We start from the raw sequence: 26,514 nt of genomic DNA, 5'->3' as shown, positions 1-26,514 counted from the left end.
TAATTATTTAAGACATTGATTTTATGATAAAATAATTAGGCCAAAAATAGGAAGTCCAAAGCTATGTAGATTTGAGACTTTTGCTTTGAATATTTCCAGATTCTGAAAATTGGAGGAATTTTTTCTTATTTTCATTTTTTTTTTTAAATATTTTCTTGGTCATTTTTTTTTAAATTTATTTATTTGAGAGCGACAGACAGAGAGAAAGACAGAGGAAGAGGGAGAGAATGGGCGCGCCAGGGCTTCCAGCCCCTGCAAACGAACTCCAGACACGTGCGCCCCCTTGTGCATCTGGCTAACGTGGGACCTGGGGAACCGAGCCTCGAACCGGGGTCCTTAGGCTTCACAGGCAAGCGCTTAACCGCTAAGCCATCTCTCCAGCCCCTTATTTTCATTTTTGTATGTGAAAAGATATATACATATATATTTGGTTTTTTGAGGTAGGGTCTCACTCTGGTCCAGGCTGACCTGGAATTAACTCTGTCATCTCAGGGTGGCCTTGAACTCATCAATCCTCCTACCTCTGCCTCCCGAGTGCTGGGATTAAAGGCATGTACCACCGCGCCCGGCTGTATGTGAATATTTTTAAAGTGGTTGAGACCTTGGGCTTGAGTGGGCAAGGGAACATCATGATAAGTACATAGCAGAACTCTGTGAAGTCTGAGGACTGCAATTTGGGTGCTTAGCAAGCAGATGCAGTGGAATCTTCCTAAAATGAGGCACACGTTTCTGCTTTCTTACTCCATAAATGTGTGCCATCCAGAGTGCATTTGATCTTCCTTCTTTTGCCACAACCCGATTTTGGGGCAGATAAAGTCTAACCTAATCAACCTTGCTTCAACATTGAATCCATGAGTGTAACGATCAGTCTCCCAGCGGTTGCTTCCACCACTGCAGTTGAAATGGGCCTCATATGTTTAGGCGTAGGCGGTAAACACACCCTCCGTTTTAGATATTACAAGTTTCATTCATTTGGCTGAATGATTTAAACATTTTGCCATGCTACTATTCTGTGTCTTAAAGTTACTTTAAGGTAATTATTTTCATGATTTTGTTTTCTAGGTTAACAGAACCTTCTGGATATCTAACAGATGGTCCAATTAACTATAAATATAAAACAAAATGTACATGGCTAATTGAAGGCTAGTAAGTATTACAATTTGAGTTGAATAACTTGATTTTGTGCTGAAGTGCTAAAGCAAATGACTGGTGTTAAAGCATTAAGTCATTTGGTTTTATGTTATGCATTTTAGTTCATTGCTTTTTTTTGAGGTAAGCTTTCACTCTAGCCTCGGCTGACCTGGAATTCACTATGTAGTCTCAGGGTGGCATCAAACTCACAGCGATCCTCCTACCTCAGCCTCCCGAGTGCTGGGATTAAAGGTATGCACCACCACTCCTGGACAGTTAATTGGAACATATTCATAATTCTTGTGTGATTTTAAAACATAAATTATAGTACTCCTTCATTGATGATATGATAGATAAATTATATTTTTAATTTTTGAATTATGTTATTGAAGCATTAAATATAGTAGGTTTTTGTTTTTTGGCTTTGAAAAATACCTTGGTAGGAAAATTTAAAAACTGTAGAAAGTATAAAAATACTCTATGATAAGTTGGGTTGGTTCATACACATTTTAACACTTTTTATCATTTTAGTTCTAATGATCCACTTATTTTTTTACTTTAAAAATATTTTTATTTATTTGCAAGGAGAGAGAAAGATATGTCCAGGGCCTCTGTCACTGCGAGCAAACTCCAGATGCATGAGCCACTTTGTGCCTCTGGCTTCACATGGGTATTGGGGAAGTGAACCTGGGTTGTTGGGCTTTGTAATTAAGTGCCTTTAACCACTGAGTCATCTCTCCAGCCCTAATGCTCCCTTTAAAAATAATTTTTATACTGGGCATGGTGGTGCACAACTTTAATCCTAGCATTTGGGAGGAGGCAGAGGTAGGAGGATCGCCATGAGTTTGAGGCCAGCCTGAGACTACATAGTGAATTTCAGGTCAGCCTGGGCTAGAGTGAGACTGTTGCAGTCCGGTTCACATTGCTGTTAGAAATCACCCAACCAAGAGGAGCTTCTGGGAAAAAGAGATTTATTTTGGCTTACAGGCTCGAGGGGAAGCTCCATGATGGCAGGGGAAACCGATGGCATGAGCAGAGGGTGGACATCACCCCCTGGCCAATATAAGGTGGACCACAGCAACAGGAGGGTGTGCCAAACACTGGCATGGTTAAACTGGCTTTAATACCCATAAGCCGGCCCCCAACAATACACTCCCTCCAGGAGGCATTAATTCCCAAATCTCCATCAGCTGGGAACCTAGCATTCAGAACACCTAAGTTTATGGGGAACACCTGACTCAAACCACCACAGAGACCCTACCTTAAAAAACCAAAAAAATAAATAAAATAATGAAAGAAAGAAAGAAAGAGAAGGGCTGGAGAGATGACTTTGCAGTTAAGGCGTTTGCCTGCAAAGCCAAAGGATCCCGGTTCTATTCCCCAGGACCCACGTAAGCCAGATGCACAAGGGAGTTCATTTTTAGTGGCAATGCATCTGGAGTTTGTTTTTAGTGCCTGGGGGCCCTGGTACACCGGCCCATTCTCTCTCTCTCTACCTCTTTATCTCTCTCAAATAAATAAATAATAATAAATAAAAAATTACTATTAAAAAATTGTTGGGGCTGTAGAGATGGCTTACTGGTTTAAAAAAAATAAGGGTCTTTTAAAAAGAACATTTTTCATTTTGAAGCAGGTTCTTACTCTAGCCCAGGCTGACCTGCAACTCACTCTGTATAGCTCAGGCTGGCCTCAAACTCATGATGTTAATTGTCCTATCTCAGCCTCGTGAGAGCTGGTTTATTGGTGTGAGCCACCACACCAAGCTTTAAACAGAATACTTTTATACCTTTAGAAGTATTTCGCATAACTAGGGCTTGAAGCTACTTCTGTACTTAAACATTATTATGAGTAGATCATTAATTTATATCAGTTTTTTGAGACATTTTATGATTTTTTGGAGTTCTTTTTATGAGAGCGAGAGAGCGAGAGAGCGAGAGAGCGAGAGAGCGAGAGAGAGAGAGAGAGAGAGAGAGAGAGAGAGAGAGAGAGAGAACTAGCACACCAGGGCCTTCAGCCACTGCACTTGAACGCCAGATGTGTGCATCTCCTTGTGTGCACATGTGACCTTGTGTTCTTGTGTCGCTTTGTGTGTCTAATGTACATGGGAGAGTCGAGCACGGGTCCTTAGGCTTCGCAGGCAAGTGCTTTAACTGCTAAGCCATCTCTCCAGCCCCATTTTATGAGTTTTGTATTGTATTTGGAGTCATCTATTGGTGTTACTTTCGTTTTTTTTTTTAAACAAAAGCTGTTCTTTGCTGTATACCTACAGACTTAGTTTACTTTCTTTTTTTTAAATTTTTTTTTGTTTATTTTTATTTAGTTGTTTGAGAGCAACAGACAGAAAAGGAGGAAGGGAGGGAGGGAGGGAGAGAGAGAGGAAGAATGAGTGCGCCAGGGCTTCCAGCCACTGCAAACGAACTCCAGACGTGTGCGCCTCCTTGTGCATCTGGCTAACGTGGGACCTGGGGAATCGAGCCTCGAACTGGGGTCCTTAGGCTTCACAGGCAAGTGCTTAACCACTAAGCCATCTCTCCAGCCCTACTTTTTCATAGTATATTACTTTTGAGACCTTTTGAGTATAAAATTTAAAGAACTTAATGCATCCATTTAGAGGTTCTTTAGAAACTAATTTCTTCTTGAGTGCTTTTTTTTTTTCTTTTTTTTTTTCTTCCCAAGGTAGGGTCTCTAGCTCAGGCTGGTCTGGAATTCACTGTGTGGTCTCAGCGTGGCCTCAAACTCATGGCAATCTTCCTACCTCTACCTCCTGAGTACTAGGATTAAAGGTGTGTACCACCGTGCCTGACAAATGTTGAACTTTTGTAACCAACATTATTGAAGTACAACTTGCTATGGTAAACCCTCTCCCTTTAGTATACAGCTCAATAAGGTTTCATAATGTATATGAGCTGTGCACATCTACCTTAATCAAGACATGTAATTTTCTTGAATAAATAACTTTTAGAAAATTATTATATGTACATGTGGCCTATTAAATGCTTGAGTTTTATTCTGATAGCTTGTCCCCCCCCCCCGTAACTTAAGTATTTATAAAAAAAGTATCTAAATTTATATGTTTTTTTATTTTGTTGAGAGAGAGAGAGAGAGAAAGAGAGAGAGAGAAAGGTGTGCCAAGGCCTTCAGCTGCTGCAAATGAACTCCAGATGCATGCGCCCCCTTGTGGCATATGTGCAACATTGCACACTTGTGTCACTGCGTTTGGCTATGTGGGACCTGGAGGTTTGAACATGAGTTCTTAAGCTTCACAGGCAAGTGCCTTAACCGCCAAGCCATCTCTCCTGCCCTCTAAATATATTTTTATAAAGTATGTCTGAGCTTTAAGAGTATGCTTTATATATTATATGTTAAAGGTTTTTTATTTTTTTTCAGTCCAAATGCAGTGTTAAGATTAAGATTCAATCATTTTGCTACAGAATGTAGCTGGGATCATATGTATGTTTATGATGGAGACTCAATATATGCACCATTGATAGCTGTACTTAGGTGAGTAATTATGTTTAATTGATGGATGTATAGTCAGTTGTAGGAAAGTAAATATCTGTATAATTTGTTAATTTGAAACTCATTGATCTGTATTCATATTTAGTGAGGCTATTGATAGCTAAACTTCAAGAATTATTATAATACCATGTTGTATTATATGATTATTAAATATATATATTATAATATAAATCTTGATACAGCTTAGATAAATAAGCACTCTATTGGAACTGTATACTGTTTTTTTTAAAGAAGTACCCTATATTCTCATGAATTTAATTTATTTTTTTAAAGTGGTTTGAATCTGTTTCTAGGACTATTTGAAGAGAGTAAGGTGAAAAACTAGGGTAATATCTCTGTATATATGTGTGTGTGTATGTGTATGTATGTATATATATATGTATACATATATACACATACACCGACATACACACATATGTACATGTACACACAAGTAGATGTATATATATTTATAATTGTGCTTTTCTTTTAGTGAAATCTTAAATTTGGGGCAAAAGGACAAAACTATGCTTTGTTTAATGGCTTAATATAGGAGAGGACCAGTTGTTAAAGTGTGGGAATATTTTACTTCAAAATTTTATTAGTCAAATAAAATCATAGCATGTTAAGGACCTATATTTTTAATGTTGTATTTGAGAGTAAAAGGTAAATATGTTGGACATAGAAAAATTATGAACATGTAATTTGTGCTTTGTGTCCAACCTCATTAATGTGATTGTTGGCTAGTTGCTCATTAAGTGATTCTTTACCTTTGTTTTTTGCACAATATTGCTTGTGTTCTGTCACTGCTGAGGATCTGGCCTTGTTGTTCCTGTCAATTTTCAGTTAAATTTTTCTTTCCACTGTTCACTTTGCCACATATTCTGTTCTATCATGAACTTTTTTCAGTAAACATGCAATGACTTGTCGTTCTATTGTATAGCTTATGGCTATATAATATATGTTATGACAGTTTCAAAATGAACTTGTAGTGGTCCAGATACTTATTCTGTAAGATTTTGGAAAATACTTTAGAATTTCTGTTTTGACTTGTTTAAATATTACAGAAACATTAGTTATAAGTGTCTTATTTAAGGATAATAATTATTAAATGGGATAGACCCTTGAGAATAATTATAATGTAAGATAAAGCATCATTACTAAAAAGATATTATCCAGGGCCCACACATGTATTTTTGGCAATTTAAAATATCACTTTGCAAAGTGCTACCGCCAGACACAAAATGGCCTGGACATCCATGACCTCATAGTTAGTGCCTGACACTACCTACGCAAGACCATCATAAGAGGAGGAAAAGATCATGACATCACAATAAAAGAGAGACTGATTGAGATGGGGAGGGGATATGATGGAGAATGGAGTTTCAAAGGGGAAAGTGGGGGGAGGGAGGGTATTACCATGGGATGTTTCTTTATAATCATGGAAGTTTTTAATAAACATTTGAAATAAAAAAGAAACATTAAAAAATAAAATATCACATTGCTATCATCTTTTAATTTTTCATGACATTGTTAACTGACCATTTAAATGCATCTTTTCTTTTGTTAGTATTTTAATTGAATGACTCTGCATTAATTAGCACTGATTTATCACATTCTTACCAACTCTTTCATGTTAATAGAGGACTTTTCATAAGATTATTAGGGTGAAATTTAGTCTATGACTAAAGATAGAAGTGGGGACTTTTCATTAGCTGTGGTCCTGTTACCTGTCCTGAGGGAGATGGAAAATGACGCCCATTGAATATCCACTTTATGCTACTCAGTGTTGCTGTCAGCTTGCCTGTTACCTCAGCCTCAAAACGTTTCCCACACTTTACAACTGAGAAAGTTGAGACTGGAGAAGTTGTGTGCTTCTAATAGGTGATAAGCCAAGACCTGGATTCCAGCCTCCATTTCAAAGCCTATAGTTTCTGCTTTACTCTGCTAAGAAACAGAATCTAATTATGTTTGAGTTTTGCCAGCTATGCAAATATTTATTACTCAATCAATCACATTATTTTTTTTAATCATTTGATAAACAGTTCAGTTCCAGAGACTGTTAGAAGCCTGGAGGATATAGTAAGGAATAAGGCAAAGGTTATTACAATTAGTTCAGTGTCCAACCATCTGGAGGTAGGCCAAGCTTCCTAGAGTGGGGAGATGGTCACCCACAAGACTGCCCCTACTTCAGGCACTGCTTAGAGGTTTAGAGTTGTCCACCTGTGCTTCTCCTCATCTGACCGCAATCTCAAGGCTTTTCCTGCTTCCCTAATATTTGATAATTTGGTAGAATTATCCACATAACTTTTTAATTTATGACCACAGTTTTATTGCAAAGAATAGAAATCAGAACTAGTAGGCTTGATTGAATATTGTCCACAGTGAGGCTGAACTCAAATCTCCAGCTTCCTTCTTCTTAAAAAGTCAGGCTATAAGCCTCTGCTAGCAATTTCTTTTAATTAAGTAGTTAATTTATTTATTAGAGACAGAGAGAGGGAGAAAGAGAGAGAGAGAGAGTAAGTGAGAATGGGCACACCAGAACCTCTAGCCACTGCACATGAACTCCGGATGCATGTATCACCATGTGCATCTGGCTTACATGGGACCTGGAAAATTGAACCTGGATCAGGCTTCTCAGACAAGCACCCTAACCACTAAGCCACCTCTCCAGCTCACTTTTAGCAATTTCTTACCAGCATGTACTACCACCTCTGGATAGGCCTCCTTTAGTGTTGAACTCTGTATCTTTTTGATTTTCTGCTTTGATGAGTTTTGAGTCTCTTCAGGATCTCTTATTCCTCTCTGGAGGAAGGTCTCAGGATAGCAGTAAAATCAGCACTCATATGTAGTTTGCCGCTTCCTCTGTAACTTCCCTGCAAGGCTCAGGGAACATTGCGGAAGAGGAGACAGAGAGAATGTAAGAGTAACAGGCTGGGAAGGTCTGCTCTGAGGCATTATCCTCCCTGCTCTCCCCATCCCCCAGAGACTGGGTGCATTCAGGACCCCACAGTGAATACTGATAGCCTCAGTGAGGAGGGCCCTCAAGGAGGTGGGGTGGAGAGTGGGAACATGACTAATAAGCAATATATTAACACAATAAAGTTCTCAATATAAAAAAGTCAGGATAATATCACATGGCTTTAACTTTTTAGTCCTCAGATCTTACTGGTGTGGCCAGTCCCCATTCTGAAGTGTATCTTTAGCTTCTGTTATCTGGGTGCCCATTGGCATAAGCTCTGTGGGTTTACACAAATAACAAAGACTTGGGAAATTCTAAGGATTTAAAAGCTGTATTTCAAGAACTGGTAACAGAGGCCTGACAAATTCTTTACTGTATAATAGTCATGCACTAATGGGGACATGAAAACAGATTCTCACACATATTAAGTGTAGTCATATTATGAGAGATATTGATATCATTTCAACCAAATATCCAATCCTCCATGGTGAATTTTATCTTAGTAGAATAATAGGAAAAGTATAGGGCAAATAGAATATTCTAGATAGAGAAAAACATGTTCAAATGGAACATGAAAACTGGAGTTGGTGGTTCTGAGTAGCTTCACCACATGATAGGTAGGAGCCAGACTGCTCAATAGCAGCAGTCAGGAACATGTACTGTGTGACAGTTCTCTATATTTACCAGTTCAGTTAGTCCTCACACTGACTTCTTAGGTGGGTGTTACCTTTACAGTGACCCAACTTGAGAATTGCAGCACAGAAAGATTCTGAGAGTGGCCCAAAGCTGCTGTCTGGTAAGAGACAGTCAGATACGAGCCCGTGCTATATTGTTCTTGACCTCAATTCATTTTTTAATTTTTATTTTTGAAATTTTTTAAAAAAGATTTTTGTTTTAAATTTTTATTTGAGAGCGACAGGCAGAGAGAGAGAAAGAGGCAGACAGAGAGAGAGAGAATGGGTGCTCCAGGGCCTCCAGCCACTATGAATGAACTCCAGACGCGTGCGCCCCCTTGTGCATCTGGCTAACGTGGGTCCTGGGGAATCGAGCCTTGAACCGGGGTCTTTAGGCTTCACAGGAAAGCGCTTAACCGCTAAGCCATTTCTCCAGCCCTCATTTTTTAATTTTTTAAAATACTTATTTATTTATTAGAGACAGAGGCATATAGAGACAGTATAGGCATGCCAGGGCCTCAAGCCACCACAAGCAAACTCCAGATGCATGTGTCACCTTGTGCATCTGGCTTTCATGGGCACTGGAAAATTGAACCTGGGTCTTTAGGCTTTGAAGACACTAAGCCATCATTCCAGACCTTTTCTTTTACATACTGTAGTAGTGATTACTCATACACCACACTAACAAGTTGGACTTTATTCTATAGACAAGGCATTACTAGACGGCAGAGAGAATGTTTGGAATGGAAGAGTCATCTCCCTTCCCCACCATGTGCTGGAAAAATGAGTGCTAGACAAATGTGTGGTGGATGTTGAGTTTGGGAAAATCATACATAGCAATACTTTAGGTTTGGAAAGACACATTCTTGCAGATTTCTAGACACCAGCAGTCAGTCCATAGTCAGCTCAGCCAAAGTGCAATGTTGAGGTGTCTCAGAGCTAAGCTGCAATGCCATTCTTGGTAAGCCTGGCTTAAAGTAGCTCACTTTTCTCAACTCTTAGCTGTTGGGGTCCCAGTTAAAATTGAATGCCTCAAATTTCTCTTCTTCCCCTAGCTCTATAAAATCTTGAACTATCTTCCCATTTCTTAGCCCTTAAAAACTTACTTTCAACTTGGAAATCAGCATATGCCTGTAAGGGAAATGACCTCAGTGCCTAGGCTTCTTTTCTGGTATCAATTAGCTCCACAATAACTTCAGGAAGATTATTTTTGGTTTACATAGCCATTTTCCTGTGCATATTGTGTTGTAATTTGGTTGGTCCAAATTGCCTGGTAAGTTTTATAATGAGTGGATATCCTCTTTCATTTATTGCTTTAAAAGCACTTATAAATAAGCAAACAAACAAATCCATTTTCTTTTTCCTATTTCAGAGAGGTCTCAGAGGCTAGGTGTATTTATTTTAAAGTTCTGGAATACTATAATTACCAGCATACTTATTTTTATGTTGTGACTTTCCATGGGGAGACATGAGTAAAGATCTGTTCACTTCAGGTAGGACCCCAGAAACGGACCAAAGAAATAATTCCCCCCAACATGTAACATGGTGACTCTGTGAGCTTACTGGGTTACTCAGAGGAGCATGGGTGACACAAAGCAGCTGTGTTTCTGAAAAGCCCACCGGAGCCTGGGTGACGACTCATGAAGGCTTGTGTGTGTGTGAGTGTAGTTTATGTGGGTTCATGTGTGGACATGTGTGGAGGCCAGAAGGTGACATCGGGTCCCTAAACTGGGGTGACAACGGGTAGGCTGTGCCACCCAAATGTAAGAACTCCTGCTTGCAGGGCAAATTCTTTACCCGCTGAGTCATACCCCATTCTCCTCCCCAGCACTTGTTGGCTGCTTAGAACCTTGGGGAGGGGCCTTGTGAATCTTGTAACTTTTGAGAGCTTCCTGAACCTTTTAAGTTTTATTAGCTTCCAGAGTCTCCCTGGGTTCCCATCACTCTCCAGGAGGGGGTGTTTTAATTTTGGGGAGACAGGTATATAATACCACCCCTTCCTCTGGCTCTTCCACTCATTTTGCCCCTTCTTCCTATGGTGTCCCCTGAGCCTTAGATGTTTGCTCACATCTGCTCCGGAAAAGTCATAACAAGTGTAATCTCACTATTACAAAAATGTGTGTGTGTGTGTGTGTGTGTGTGTGCGTGTGTGTGTGTGCGCGCGCGTGTGTGTATAACTAAGACTGGCATTACAGAATTTGAATTATATTGACAGTCTCCTTGTATAATTCATTGTTCTGTTACTATCTAGTAGATACAATAACAATTACTAAGGAATTAAATAAAGGGTTGATTACTTTTTACTTTGTGTCTGAAAAATAAATCAACTCTAGTGATTCATTTTTCTAGAAAGTATGATTTGATTATAGGAGTCAGTTCCTAGTGCTGCCTAAATATAAATTAAGCTTTCATTAAAATAATTTACCAAAACTCAAGATGTTTTGAGGAAGTTATAAACTACAGATGTATGAAAAATAGGGATGAATCTTAAAAACATGCTGAGAGAAAGAAATCACATGTAGAATGTGTACCTTATGATTTTATTTTTGCAATGTTCTAAAAAGACATAGTAGCAGAAAAAGTAAAAGACTTCTGAGGCCGTATGTAAAGGACTACTGACTAGGAAGGAATATAAGAGAACAGTTGGTGAGCATGGAAATGTTCTGTTGCTGGATTGTGGTGACTGTGCCGGTGCATATGTTTAGAACTGAGTGTATTGTATGTATGCAAACAATACCTTACCAAATTTGACCTTAAGAACAAAAAAAGAATTCACTAGTTTGGGTTGTATAATTTGTTACCATGTTTTCACTGACTGCATACTTTCATGAATGTAGAGAGGGTAGTATGTATGACTAAATGAGGGCATGTAATTATATTCATAACAGGTAGGTTAAAAGAGAAGCGTCAAAGCTGAAATGTGGTGGCTCACACATGCAATCTCAGTTCTTAGGAGGCTGAGGCAGGAGGATTGTCTTAAGTTCAAGGACGGCTGGGGAAGCAATAGAAAACCCACTGTCAAAAAAAGCAAATGAGGCCGGGCGTGGTGGCGCACGCCTTTAATTCCAGCACTCGGGAGGCAGAGGTAGGAGGATCTCTGAGGGTTCGAGGCCATCCTGAGACTACATAGTGAATTCCAGGTCAGCCTGAGCCAGAGTTAGACCCTACCTCAAAAAACAAACAAAAAAAAAACAACAAAAAAAAAAGCAAATGAGGGCTGGAGAGATGGCTTAGCGGTTAAGTGCTTGCCTATGAAGCCTAAGAACCCCGGTTCAAGGTTCGATTCCCCAGGACCCACGTTAGCCAGATGCACAAGAAGGCGCATGTGTCTGGAGTTCGTTTGCAGTGGCTGGAGGCCCTGGCGCGCCTGTTCTCTCTATCTGCCTCTTTCTCTTTCTCTCTCTGTTGCTCTCAAAAAAAAAAAAAAAAAAAGCAAATGAACAAACAAAAAAGAAATAGTAACTTAGAGCTCTTGGTTTTTTGTACATTTAAAACTCACCTCAATAATTTTCATGTGTGTGCCTAACAGCCTGAGTGAGCAATATTCTAATTGATAATATTTATGTATTAGTGCAGTTTGCATAAATGATGCAAAATTTTAAATAAATATGAAAGCATATATTTTATTTTAAAAATATTTTCATATATTTATTTGTAAGCAGAGTGAGATAGAGACAGAAAGAAAGAGAATGAAGGGGCATGCCAGAGCCTTCAGCTGCTGCACACTTACTCCAAGTGCATGCCCTACTTTGTGTATCTGGCTTTATGTAGGTACTGGAGAATCCAACCCGGGTCATTAGGCTTTGCAGGCAAGCTCCTTAACTGCTGATCATCTCTCTAGCCCCCAAAGTATATATTTTAAAATATATTTTATTTTTATTTATGTATTGTAGAGATACAGAAATAAGCTGGGAGGGAGGGAGGGAGAGAGAGAGAGAGAGAGAGAAAGAGAAAGAGAAAGAGGGAGAATGGGCATGCCAGGGCCTCCAGCCACTGCCAACAAACTCCAGATACACGCACCCCCTTGTGCATCTGGTTATGTGGGTCCTGGGGACAATTTCAGACTTTTTATTATTTTTATTTCTAGTTGTCCCTTGCAATGTACACACATGAATAATTTTGATAATATATATTTGAAAATATCTATTTATTTCTTCGAGATAGAGAGGGAGAGCATGGGTGCGCCAGGGTCTCTTGCCATTGCAAACGAACTTCAAATGCATGCGCCACCTTGTGCATCGGGCTAACATGGGTCCTGGGGAATTGAACCTGGGTCCTCAGGTTTCACTGGCAAGTACTTTAACCACTACATCATCTCTTCAGCCTGTGATAGTATTTTTGAAGAAGTTTTTCTGAGAAGTAGTCATCTTAATACAGTGGGAATACATATTTTTAAATTTTGCTGTTTTTTCTTTTTTTAACCCCCAGTGGTTTGATTGTCCCTGAAGTAAGAGGAAATGAAACGGTGCCTGAAGTTGTCACAACCTCTGGGTTTGCACTGCTACACTTTTTTAGTGACGCTGCCTATAATCTAACAGGGTTCAACATTTTCTACTCGTAAGTATTTTTTCAATTCCATTTTGTAGTCTTGCACTATTATATATAAATGTGTTATATATCAGGAACAGACTGGTGTGTTAAATTTCAAATCATTTAGGATTCCTTCCTAAGTAACATGAAGTATTAGTAATATGCCACAGTTATTGTCTTAGGCATGATTTCTGATCATTTCCAAGTCCAAGGACGTTATATTAGCAGATTATTTGGTTGAAATATTAACTACAAGATTTAAAATTGCTCGACAAATGACTAAGTAAACAAATAGAACAGCGTAATTTAACGGGCAGGGGCAGGTGCATGGGCTCGCAAGGGGGTCTGAACTCTTTCTGTTCCTCTCGGGTATTTTACTTACAGTCTGAAGAGGAGTGTGGAAGCTGAGCTTTGATAGTCCTCCTGCCTCCCAGAGATGGTCTTAGGTGCTATGTATTTGTGCATTGTATTACTTACAACAGTTTGCCACGTGTCTGACTTTCCCATTTTAAGCCTGGGGAAAATTAAAGCTTAGGAAACAGACTGCATGGCTATTCTACTGCCTCCAACATAAGAAAGATGATATTGAAAATCTCTTTTGTGTCTGACACTTCGTCCATCTTTGTGTCTGAAGTAGTTTGAAGGCTATCAATATTACAAAGATTTTGCAGAATTCAGCTTAAATCCATCTTGGCTTTTTTGGTTGTGAGTCTTTGTTTCTACTTCAGTGTCATTGTTATATATTGGGTTATATTGTTTCTATCTTCTTGGTTTAATTTTAATTGATCATATTTGTCTAGAAATTTGTCTATTTCTAGATTTTCCAATTTATTGCAATATAGGTTTTCATAGTATTTACTAATGGTCTTCAGGTTGTCATTGGTATCTCTTGTGATGTCTACCTCTTCATGTCTAATTTTATTAATCTGGGCCGTCTGCCCCTCTCTCTTTTGGGTTGGTTTGACTAGAGGTTTGTCAGACATGCTTATCTTTTTAGAAGAACCAATTCTTTGCTTATTGATTGGTGTGTAGTTCTTTTTGTTTCTATTTTATTGATTTCCACTCTGATTATTATTATCTTTATTATTTTCTTCTATTCCCTGATCTGGGTTTGTTTTTTTCTTGTTTGTTTTATTTTAAACTTTGAGGTATTTTATCATTATGTATAATTTCTTGGCTTTTTAAAAAATGCAGGCAATTACAGCTATAAACTTCCCTTTTAGAACTGCTTCCATTATAACTGGAAGGGGTTGACATGTTTTTATTTGATTTTAGGAACTTAAAAATTTCTTTAGTGATTTCTTTAATGACTCAGTCATAATTCAGTAATGTGTTGTTTAGTTTCCATGAGTTTGTATATTTTCAGTAGTGTCTCCTTATTTCTAGTTCTAGTCCTTTGTGATCAATTGGAATTTTTCTTTTATTTGTTAAGATTTGCTTTGTGCCATGAAATATAAAATTCCATGGGGCTTCTGAGAAGAATGTATATGCTGAAGCTTTTGGACAGAATATTTTGTAGGTGTCTATTAAATCCATTTGATCTATAATATCATTCAACTCTGATGTTTCTTTGTTGATTTTCCCTCTTCTTTGTGACTCTGGATGCTGTGTCTGTCAGTGAGAGCTGAGTGCTGAAGTTGTGCCCTGTTGTTATGTTGACGTGACTCTTTTCCTTTATCTCCAGTAGTAGTTGTTTTATGAAATTGAGTGTGGTAATTTTCCATACCTACCTTTAGAATATTAATAATCCTCTTGATGGGGTTTCCTCTTCAATATTACGTTACTTTTATTTTTTCTGACTAATTCTGGTTTGAAGTCTGCACTGTCAGGTGTGTATTTGTAACTACGTCTGATTGTTTTTTAGCTGCATTTACTTGGAATGCATTTTTCCATCATTTCATCCTAGGGCTCTGTTTGTCTTTGCCAGTTGGGCATTTCTTTGCAAGCAAGAAATAGATGGGTCCTGTTTTATAATCTAATCTGTTAGTCTGTCTTTGAGACTGTTAATATTCAGAGTTATTTTTGAAAGGTGTGTGATAATTCCCATTGTTTTTGTTTTTCTAATGTGTATTTTCTTAAGCCTCATGTGGGTGCTGTTACAGTGCAGTGTATTCTTTTTTCTCTCTCTTTTTTTTTTGTTATTTTTGTTTATTTATTTGAGAGAGACAGAGAGAGGCAGAGAGAGAGAGAGAATGGGTGCGCCAGGGCTTCCAGCCACTACAAACGAACTCCAGACACGTGCGCCCCCTTGTGCATCTGGCTAACGTGGGTCCTGGGGAACCGAGCCTTGAACCGGGGTCCTTAGGCTTCACAGGCAAGCGCTTAACCGCTAAGCCATCTCTCCAGCCCCAGTACGGTGTATTCTTTTCTTCCCGTCGCCCCGTGTGTGGGGTTCCTTTAGGTCCCTACTGCAGTGCTGCCTTGAGCGCCTGTAATGTGTGCTTATCAAGCACAATTTTTCTTTAATTCTGAAGGATAACGTTACTGGGCACAGTAATTTGAGTTAGCAGTTCCTGTCTTTCACAGCTTTTAAAATTCCCTCCTGCTTTTAGAATTTCTATCAAGAAATCGGCCACTATTCTGATTGCTCTACCTTTTTATGTGATTTGATTTTTTTTCCCCTCAACATTCTTTGTTCTGCGTACTTAATGTTTTAACTATAAAATGGGGAGGATCCTTGCGGATCTTGACTAGTTGGTGTTCTAAACAACATTCTCTTCCCTAGATTTGGGAAATTTTCTGCTTTGTTTATTGAATATATTTTTAGGGCTTTTTTCAGTTTGCACTTCTCCCTTTATGGTATAAGTTATTTGTCTGGTTTTTAAAGTTTGGTGTTCTAAATGTCTTCTGCAGCCAGAGAGCTATTTCTTCTCTCAATTGGGGGAACTTTCTGTCATGATTTTATCAAATATATTTTCTATTCTTTTTCAGCTTGAACAACTTCTGTTTTTAAATTTAAATATTTATTTATTTATTTGAGAGAGAGAGAGAGAGACAGGGAGGGAGAGAGGGGGACAATATGGGCATGTCAAGGCCTCCAGCCTCTGCAAATGAACTCCAGATGCATGTGCCCCCTTGTGCATCTGGCTTATGTGGGCCCTGGCGAGTTGAACCTGGGTCCTTTGGCTTTGCAGGCAAGTGCCTTAAATACTAAGCCATCAGTCTAGCCCGCACTTCTCCTTCTATACTCATAATTTGCATATTTGACTTTTAATGTTGTTCAATAGGTCTTTGGCATGTTCTGTTTATACTTTCCTATAATTTTATCTTTGCCTCAATGTCTCAATGTTCAAATTCATCTATCTTGCTTTGTCCCTGTGCTTGTTTGTCTTCTCCTTTATTCATCCTATTGGTGAGGCAGCCATAGTTTTTTATTTTTTTTTTATGTAGAGTCTCAGTCTTGTCCAGGTTGCTTTCATAGTTTCTTATTTGACATTAAGCTTTTCATTTTCAAGATTTCAATTAGAATGTTTTCAGTTTTTCGAATTCTTCTTTCATATCTTGTATTGACTTTTATTTCATTCATGTGTATTGTTAGAGTTTGTTTAGGAGTTTATTCATGTCTGCTCTGATAATGTTGTGTAGTTTTGTCTTTGCATCTAGAAATGCAGGGATGAGGTGAAAACAGGGGCTTTGAGAGGAGTGGCCACAGAGGAACCCCACATGTACCCTACCCCTCCTTTACAAAGCTGAAAATGGCTAAGTAGAGAAATTTTCACCAGGAATAAGTAAAGTATTCTAAATATCCCTGAACCAATCACTTATGACAGGATTTTTTAAAACCCTAAAGCATATCCAAGTATTTGTATATGGGAAATTTAATGTATAGTAGAGCACAGTTAAATGACCTTAAAATAAAATGTGGTAAGCATCTCTTATGAATGTGTGTGCCTTAAGATATTACATAACCAAGGTCTATTTTGGTTCTCATATAGTTTCAGATATTCTTAAACTTAGTTTTTTCCCTGTAAAATATATATTCAAAATAATTGCACCTAGGTATTTATTTATTTATGTTTTTGATTTTTGAGGTAGGTTTTCACTCTAGCCCAGACTGACCTGGAATTCATTGTGGAGTTTCAGGGTGGCCTCTGCTTCCCAAGTGCTGGGATTAAAGGCGTGTGCCAGCATACCTGGCTTTAAGTCTTTATACAGCAGTCTGTTGGAACTGTAGAGACCCCCAGTATGTTGAGTGTAGTCCTTGGATTCTTGGAATCTTGGTAGCAAAGTGAACTTAACCAATGAACTAAGGTTAATTGTGGGGAAAAAAAAAAAGATTTTAATTGCATAAGAATTAAAGGGCAGCTGGGCACAGCTCACATCTATAATCCCAACAGTTGATTTACCATGGATTTGAGGCCAGCCTGGGCTACAGAGTGCGACCTTGTCTCAAAACAAAGGAATCAGACAGAGGAGCACACAGCCTGGAGCACGGGCAGCGTTGGGATCTGTGCTCCGTTAATAAGCAAGAAGACTCAACATACGCATCTCACGTTTCCACAGTGTCATCCAAAATTACGTTTTGAACTTTCTTGCGTTTGAGTTTCTGAGCCCTGATTGAGAAGACGAATGATGTTTTACAGCATCAACTCTTGTCCTAACAATTGCTCTGGCCATGGAAAGTGCACGACGGGCCCCTCGGCTGCGCGGCCGGTGTACTGTGAGTGTGAGGACTACTGGAAGGGGGAGGCGTGCGACATCCCCTACTGCCGAGCCGACTGCGGCAGCCCCGACCGCGGCCACTGCGACCTCACGGGGGAGAAGCTGTGTGTCTGCAGTGACAGCTGGCAAGGTGAGCGAGCTCGTGGGGCACGTGATGCGTTGCTTCGGGCATCTCGTACTGGAAATCCTGCACTCATCTCCTCTGCTCTGCTTTGCACACACGAATCATGTGCATTTATTTTCAGCATGTTCGGTAAAGATTTTTATTTAATTCCGATTTGAGGATTAAACGTAGTGGGTTTTTGGTCTGTCTCCAAAGATGTCATGAGTTCACTGGATTGAGCATGTGGAACATTGCATTTATTTTATAATGGAACATAGTGTATTGCAAACATACAAGCTTATCCTATACTGTACTGTATTACTTTAAACATATTTGTTGGGAAAGATTGCCCTCTGGTGGCCATCTTTAAATGAGTAGAGTATTTAAAAAAGTACAAGATCAGGGCAGTTTAGGTGCATGTGGTAAAAGTAAGATTCCTGGGAAGAAGTCTAAACAGTTGTTCTATCTTCCATCAGAAATCAACTTTAGACTACTCTGAACAGTTACAGATTAAGTATATGAGTATTTTCTCATTGTGTAATTCAACTGAGACATATATATGGACCATTACCTACCCAGAGCCTACTTTTAGATAATTATAGTTACATATTGAGAAGTTTTATATCTGTAAACATTAATATTTTGACAAAGGGAACTTTCAAAAATTATGAAATACAAAAATATAATTATTATGGGTTCTAACAGCGTGGCTACAGTAGTAACATGAGTAAAAATGGAAGAGAATGTGCTCATGTGGCTATTTTCAGAATTCCTGAGGGAACATTTTAAAACAATGTTGTTGGGGGCTGGAAAGATGGCTTAGCGGTTAAGCGCTTGCCTGTGAAGCCTAAGGAACCCGGTTCGAGGCTTGATTCTCCAGGACCCACATTAGCCAGATGCACAAGGGGGCGCATGCGTCTGGAGTTCGTTTGCAGTGGCTGGAGGCCCTGGTGCACCCATTCAATCTCTCTGCTTCTTTTTCTCTCTGTCTGTTGCTCTCAAATAAATAAATAAAAGTAAACAAAAAAACTAAAAATAATGTTGTTAGGCTGGAGAAATGCTTAGATGTTATGATGCTTGCCTGCAAAGCCTAAGGACCCATGTTTAATTCTCCAGCACCCACGCATGCCAGATGCACAAGGTGGTGCATGTGTCTGGAGTTTATTTGCAGTGGCTGGAGACCCTGGCACACCCATTCTCTCTTTCTCTGTCTCTTTCTTTTTTCTTTCAACTTTTTTTTTTTTTTTTTTTAGAGGTAGGGTCTTCAACGTAGCCCAGGCTGACCTGGAATTCGCTATGTAATCTCAGGGTGGTCTTGAACTGATGGCGATCCTCCCACTTCTGCCTCCTGGGTGCTGGGATTAAAGGCGTGCACCACCACACCCAGCTCTCTGTCTCTTTCACTCAAATAAAACTTAAAAATATTTTTTAAATGCTATTGATTATGATGAGTACTTTACTAGAAGGCTTAGGGTTGTTATAAATTATGCCTACCTTAAATCTATGGTAGCTCATTCAAGAGTATTAATGTGCCAACTATAAAATGTTAGTGACTTAGTAAATGTAACTTATGATTTTGTATGTAAGTGTTACTTGATTTGGGGGTTGTGTAGTGGCTGCTTTAATCATTTTAGACTCTTTAAAATTAATTTATTCATTTATTTATTTTTATTTTAAAGAGAGAGACAATGAGAGAGAGAGAGAGAGAATGGGTGCACTAGGGCCTCAATCACTGAAATTGAACTTCAAATGCTTGTGCCACCTAGTGGTCATATGCTACCTTGCACTTGCCTCACCTTTGTGCATGTGGCTCACGGGGAACCCTGAGAGTGGAATATGGTTCCATAGGCTTCGCCGGCAGGCACCTTAACTGCTAAGCCATCCCTCCAGCCCCATTTTGGACTCTTTAAAATTTATTTTAATTTTTTATTTGCAAGGATAGAGAGAGGGGATGAGAATGAGCACGCCAGGGCCTCTAGACATTGCAAATGAACTCCAGATGCATGCGAAACTTTGTACATCTGGTTTTATGTGCATACTGGGGAATTGAACCTGGGTCATTAGGCTCTGCAGGCAAGCACCTTAACCACTGAGAAATCTCTCCAGCTCCCAATTTCTGACTTTTTTGTACTCTCAAAAAAGACCTTTAGACAATTTGTTTTTTCATCTCAGTCTTGAAGCAAAACTAATTCCCTCTCTTATAAGCAATGTGTTATCTCAGTATTAATTTAAATCAAAGTCAGAGAGGGAGAAGTTACATGAGATTTAGTGCTTGCTAAATTGGTTTCAGTGGCTATTTCATTTCAATGGTCTTGAAAGCAGAGAGATTGTATTTGTGTGTTACACGTAAACATCTCTGTCCCTGTTTCATTCTTTACTTACTGTATTTCTTCTTTGAAATGCTTTTTTCCCCCTGAAGGTGGCTCAAAATTTGCCTTTTGTTTATTGGTGTTTTTATATTCTGCTATTCTCAACAGTGTTTCAAATCCAAAACTTCCCAAGTGTCTTTAAGCAAATGGGATGAGGAAACAAATGCTAGATGTCTTCACTTTTCAAGCAGAGTAGTAATATGAGAAGTCTAAGTGTCTACCCCCCCTCCCCCCTGCACTCTGACATACTTTGGAAATTATCTTTGCCCTGTAGCAGGTGATGTTCTATTGAGGACGCAGAGGGAGAGGGGACTCTGGTTTTATGCTGAGTCGTGGGTTCCATTCCCACAGTTCCTGTACTTTTCCCACGAGGACTTGTGCCTCATTATTTTCTCCACAGCACCTCTGAGACTTCTGCTCAGCCAGCATTGTATTTTTTTCTTTTCTCTTGTGCATCTGGTTCTTTCTTTAATTGTGTACTTATTTTTACTGTTTAACGCAGTTTTCAAAATTACATATGAGCATATTTTAAGGATAAATGGTACCACGAAAGCCACTCAACTTCCTTTTTCTGGAGAAAGCACTTAAAACCTTAAACTGAAATAGTTAAGAAGATAGAAAATGCAGAGAGTAGAATTTTGAAGTTTTCTGTATAATGTTTACTTTTGTTACGGTGTTCACTTGTCAAAGATGATGGACTCATTTACACCTATGTCTTAAAAAGAGGAGACTGAGAACAATTTAGGTTCTTAGCAAAATTGAGCAAAAGGCAGAGAAGTCTGTTGTACACATGCATAGCTTCTCTTATTCTGATCACCTCCTAACAGATTCAAAGTTTGTTGACATTTGTTAAAATGAGGCACCTACACCAGTACCTCATTATGTCACCCAGTAATAGTTTACAGTGGGGTTCGTGGTTTTATGATATTCTACGGTGTGGTCACATGTACCATGGCGTGTGTCTGTCTTTGTACTATCGTGCAGAATAGTTTCTGTAATTGAATATCCCTCATGCCCTGCCTCTTCATTGTTCCCTCCTTAATTTACTAATCCCTAATCTTTTCCTATTCCGTAGTTTTTGCCTTTATTGCATTTCATATACAACTATGTGTTGCTTGATTATGATGAGAAATATATTTTCAGGCAGTTTTGTTGTGTGACCATCATGTAGTGTGCATATTAGGACACCAGCATGTCTTAATAATCTTAGGTGATTTAATGTTTTGGTACTATGATGTGGTTTTTGACTGAAATGTTGTTTTGTTTCTTGACTGTAGCTGAAATCATATAGTGTTTTTTTTTTTTCTGAAGAACTTCTTTCACTTGGAAATATGTATTTAAGTTTCTTCCATGTCTATGCATAGCTTGATAGCTAATTTCTTTCTTTGTTTTTATTTATTGGGTTGGGGGAGGAGAGAATGGGCATGTCAAGGCCTCCAGCCAGTGTAAACGAACTCCAGATGCATGTACCACCTTGTGCATCTGGCCTATGTGGGTCCTGGGGAATCAAACTTGGCTCCTTAGGCTTTGCAGACAAGTGCCTTAACCACTGAGACATTTCTGCAGCCCTTGAATTTCTTATACCAAATAATGTCCATAGTGTGGTGATACCACAGCTTATCTGATTTCTGGCTGAAGTACCCCTTGGTTACTAAATACCACACCTGTCATCCTGTATTACTGCTAGGATAGATGTGATGCTAAGTTTATTTCATAGGATGTGCAATATTAGATCATTCCATTATTTTCTTATGTCTGATAAATGGTAACACCTGTAGCTTTGGTCCATTCACCTCTGATCTGTGTCCTGAGAATCTCACTTCTAACTTTTTTAGCAGCTTCTTCTTGGCTTATTTAACCTGCTCCCCAACACATGCAAAAGTCCATCAGGTAGCTCACCACCAGAAGGCAAGGCTAGAAAAACCACCGATGGAGAAAGAAAGATACAAAACAATGCTAGGCCCCAGCAAAGATGAAGGCATCTGGAATAGATTAGGGTGTTGTTGTCACTGACACTTGCCCTTGGGGAATCACACTGGCTTCCTTGGAGTGGATGGGAGAGTGTTCAGTTGTCCCCACAGACAGACCGGTGTCACTGTGAAGACGCCTAGCCCTGCTTACCAGCATGTCCTTGGTTCAACCAAGGTCTCATCCAGACCGTGGCTGTTCAGGAAAATAACACTGAGAATTTAACCTTTCTGTTTTGTGTGAAAATGGGTTTGGTTTCTGGATCCAAATCACATAATGAAGGTTTTTCTCAAACATGGGAATGGAGTTGTAATGGAAAGAATCCCCAAGCAGATATATAGTGAGTTCCAGGTCAGTCTGGGCTAGAGTGAGACCCTCCCTTGAACCACTCCCCACCCCCCCAAAAAAAGTCCAGCTACAGAAAGCAGCGGACATACTGTAGGTAGGCCAGCACTTGGAAAGTGGAGACAGGAGGATTCAGCCTGAGCTAGAGTGAAACCCTAAGTTCAGCAGCATCCTTGGCTATATACTGGGTTTGAGGCCATTCAGAACTACATGTGAATGGTCTCAGAACACGCACAAAATTCTAAATAAAATATTTTTCCGTCTGTATTGTTACCATAATTGACAAAGAATGAGTTAAGTAGTTCTCACATGTTTCTCAGAAAATCTACAATGTGGACTAGATGGTTGGAGCAGATAGGTCAACAAGACAACCAATAGTCTTCAACATAAGATTTTTTAAATTTTTAAAAAAATTTCATTTATTTATTTGAGAGCAACAGACAGAAAGAGGCATATATATATATACATATATATATATCGATATATAGATATATAGATAGATATATTTATATATTCTATCTATTTATCTATCTATATATCTATATATCGATATATATATATATATATATATATATAGAGAGAGAGAGAGAGAGAATGGGTGTACCAGGGCCTCCAGCCACTGCAAACGAACTCCAGACACGTGCGCCCCCTTGTACATCTGGCTAACGTGGGTCCTGGGGAATCGAGCCTCGAATTGGGGTCCTTAGGCTTCACAGGCAAGTGCTTAACCGCTAAGCCATCTCTCCAGCCAACATAAGATTTTTTAAAACTAATCCATCAACATCTCTTATATATAAAACTTAACTAACCACTGTGAAATTGCCCCTATTTACATCCTATTCCACAATGTCCTTTGTACTTCTGACCTACTTAAATGTCTTCAGGACATTTTTATTTTCAGTATTGTTTTCATTTCAGTTCATGCACAGTTCTCATAAAGATTTGGTTGTTCTAAGCTTTTAAGTTATTCATTAAAAGACTGAATTTATGGGCTGGAGAGATGGCTTAGCAGTTAAGGCGCATGCCTGCAAAGCCTAAGGCCCGTTCAATTCTCCAGGTCCCATTAAGTCACTTGCATATGGTGGTGCACGCTTCTGGAGTTTGTTTGCAGTGGTTAGAGGCCCTGGTGTGCCCATTCTCACTCTCTCTCTCTCTCTCTCTCTGTCTCAAATAAAAAAAATAAAAATCTTAAAAAGGACTATAGATTGAATTTACAAGTGATTTAATAGTTTTGTTGTACAGTGCTTTTGATTTGGCCCTTTTAAACTCACAATCTTTCCAATCTAGGAACCCTTTTCAAAAATACCTTAAGTTCATTGAGATTCTAAAACCAGATCAGATTCTTCTATTTTGTCGTGAAAATATACTGCATTTTATTTTTGAGGTAGGATCTTACTCTTGACTGTGTAGTTTTAGGCTGCCCTTGAACCCACAGGGATCCTCCTCTCTGAGCCTCCCAAGTGCTGGGACTAAGGGTGTGTGCCACCATGCCCGATAAGATACTGCATTTTTGATTTATAACATATGACATAATTATAATTGTGTCTGTGTGGTGCTTTCCTTGTCTTTTCCACAGACATATAAACTCTGTGAATAAAGAGAATTATGTGTTGATTACCTTTGTATTCTCAGAGCCTAATGTACGTACTGACTTGTAGCCGACACTCACTTTTTAATTTTTTTTGTTATTCAACGAATGGACTAGAAATCTATTAAGTAGCTGATAGAGTAACATGGATGCTTACTTTTAGATGTTTTGGAAAATCCTGTAATTATGTTTCTAGAAAATTATGTAATGCACTTGAGGGTTAACAGTACTGAGAAAAATAACAAATTAAATGACCTTTTGCAAATGTTCTGTTCAAGCTTTGCTTCTTGTATCATTGGGTTTATATTTGTTTAAATCCTTTGGTATTTTTAGATTCTAATATTTGCCATTGGATGGCAGTATTTACTACTGGAAAGAACATTTAAACTTCATGGCTTTATTTAACTTGTGAATACTTGACAATTTTATTTGACTTAGAAATATATAAATTCTTTTTTATTCAAACTCATATTTTACCTTAAATTCATATAGTATATTATGCTATAATTAGTTCTTTAAGGTTGCCTTGAAGAAATTCATATTAGCTTACATTTCCCTATGAAATTTAATCATAGTGAACATGGCATTTATATTTTAAATTTTATACAGATTGAAAGATTACATAATTTATTAAATTCTATTCATCTACCAATTATATCACACATGACTTTTTTATTATTTATTTATTTGAAAGAGGGAGTGAGGGAGAGAGAGGAGAGAGAGAGAATGGGCGTACCAGGGCCTCCAGCCACTGGAAATGAATTCCTGATGCATGCGTCACCTTGGGCACCTGGCTTATGTAGGTCCAGGAGAATCCAACTTGGGTCCTTTGGCTTTGTAGGCAAGTACCTTAAGTGCTAAGCCATTTCTCCAGCCCCAGATCTGACTTTTGATAAAAGTCAATAACAGTTTTTTTAAACTTTCCTGCTTATCACTTTTGTGTGTGTGTGTTTTTTTAAATTTATTTATTTGAGAGCGACAGAGAGAGAAAGACAGATAGAGGGAGAGGGAGAGAATGGGTGTGCCAGGGCTTCCAGCCTCTGCAAACGAACTCCAGACGTGTGCGCCTCCTTGTGCATCTGGCTAACGTGGGACCTGGGGAACCGAGCCTCGAACCGGGGTCCTTAGGCTTCACAGGCAAGCGCTTAACCACTAAGCCATCTCTCCAGCCCACTGCTTATCACTTTTTATACATGTACATAATGGATTTTGATCATAATCCTCTCCTGTTACCTTCTTTTTCCCTCCCCTGCTCCTACCACTGAGCTCCTTTTGCTTTCCAACTAGTCCCCTTACATTTTGATGTCTTTTGCCCATCCTCCATCATGCATGATGCGATGTTTATGGGCCCAACATTGTGCAGGTCTTGTGCAGGTAATGCTAGCCTCTGTGAGGTCATGATTGTCTAAAAAGTGAAAATGTATATAATATGATGTAACTTATTTATAGTTTGCTTGTTTTTATTCATTAATGTAAAAAAAGTTGGAAGCTGTGATAAGGGGAAGACTCATTACAATGCACTCTTCCAGACAGTAAATGGCCTGGATATCCCTGACCTCACAGGGCCTGACACTACCTACACAAGACCATCACAAGAGGAGGAAAAGATGCTGACAACAAAGTAAAAGAGAGACTGACTGAGAGGGGGAGGGGAAATGATGGAGAGAGGAGTTGTGTAGGGGAAAGTGAGGGAGGAGGGAATTATGCTCTATTGTCTATTATTATAGAAGTTGTCAATAATAAAACAATAAAAAAATTTTGGGGTACATTGTATAGATCTATATGAAACCTACATAGAGACTAAGTTTTCTAAGGTTTCTGTTGGAGCATTTTTTGTTTTATTTATTTTAAAAAGTTTTATTATTGTTTATTGATATTTTAATAAACAGGTTGTACTCTTAGACCCTCCCTCTCCCCTGCCCCAGTTCTTCTGAGGGTGTTCTGTGGGTTATTGGTCTTCAATGTGGGGACAAGAGGACTGGGGGCCAGGACGGGGCTCTTCAGGCTCCCTCCCCTCCCACCCCGTCCTGAGGCCGGTACAGTCTTTCCGCTCCCTCTTCCGCAATGTTCTCCAAGTCTCGGTAGGCAAGATAGGCATCTGGTTTAGTGTTGCTTTCTCTGTAGAGTCTGGATCTCTTGTTGTTTTTTTTTTTTTAACTTATTTTATTTTTATTTGTTTGAGAGCGACAGACAGACAGAGAGAGAAAGAGGCAGATAGATAGAGAATGGGCATGCCAGGGCCTCCAGCTACTGCAAACGAACTCCAGATGCATGCGCCCCTTTGTGCATGTGGCTCACGTGGGACCTGGGGAATTGAGCCTCGAACTGGGGTCCTTAGACTTCACAGGCAAGCGCTTAACCGCTAAGCCATTTCTCCAACCCCTGGATCTCTTGTTTTGATGAGGATCATATCATCTGCAAATAGAGCTAGTTTGACTTCTTCCTTAAGGATTTGGGTGATCACAAGCATTTCACTCATATAACACATGGTAGTTCTTGAGAGTGGATATTTCTTAGGCAACCCCATATTACGGAGGAAAACTTTCTTCCCTGCTTATAGTTTGGGTTATTTTGGGCTAGTCAGTCAATTTATCTAATGATCTATTTTGTTATCTCCATAGAGTTATTATTTACTTTTGTTGAGTTCTGGATTGACAGCTTGATAAAAGTGATTTGAAATAGTA

At 39.0% G+C, this 26,514-nt stretch overlaps 1 protein-coding gene across 3 annotated transcripts in view; it reads left to right on the top strand.

The window, feature by feature from the left end:
* The window catches only part of Atrnl1 (attractin like 1), a 752,002-nt gene that overhangs the window by 24,471 nt on the left and 701,017 nt on the right, over window positions 1-26,514 (top strand). For all 3 annotated transcript variants that reach the window (XM_004659313.2, XM_045148305.1, XM_045148313.1), the window contains exons 2-5: window positions 1,063-1,146; window positions 4,519-4,632; window positions 12,694-12,822; window positions 17,379-17,587. In XM_004659313.2, the coding sequence (XP_004659370.2) occupies window positions 1,063-1,146; window positions 4,519-4,632; window positions 12,694-12,822; window positions 17,379-17,587 (536 nt within the window). The remainder of the gene's footprint in view (window positions 1-1,062; window positions 1,147-4,518; window positions 4,633-12,693; window positions 12,823-17,378; window positions 17,588-26,514) is intronic.

The sequence above is a fragment of the Jaculus jaculus genome, chromosome 1 (assembly GCF_020740685.1).
Source record: "Jaculus jaculus isolate mJacJac1 chromosome 1, mJacJac1.mat.Y.cur, whole genome shotgun sequence".
Classification (NCBI taxonomy): Eukaryota; Metazoa; Chordata; class Mammalia; order Rodentia; family Dipodidae; genus Jaculus; species Jaculus jaculus.
This window is presented reverse-complemented; position numbering and strand designations above follow the sequence as displayed.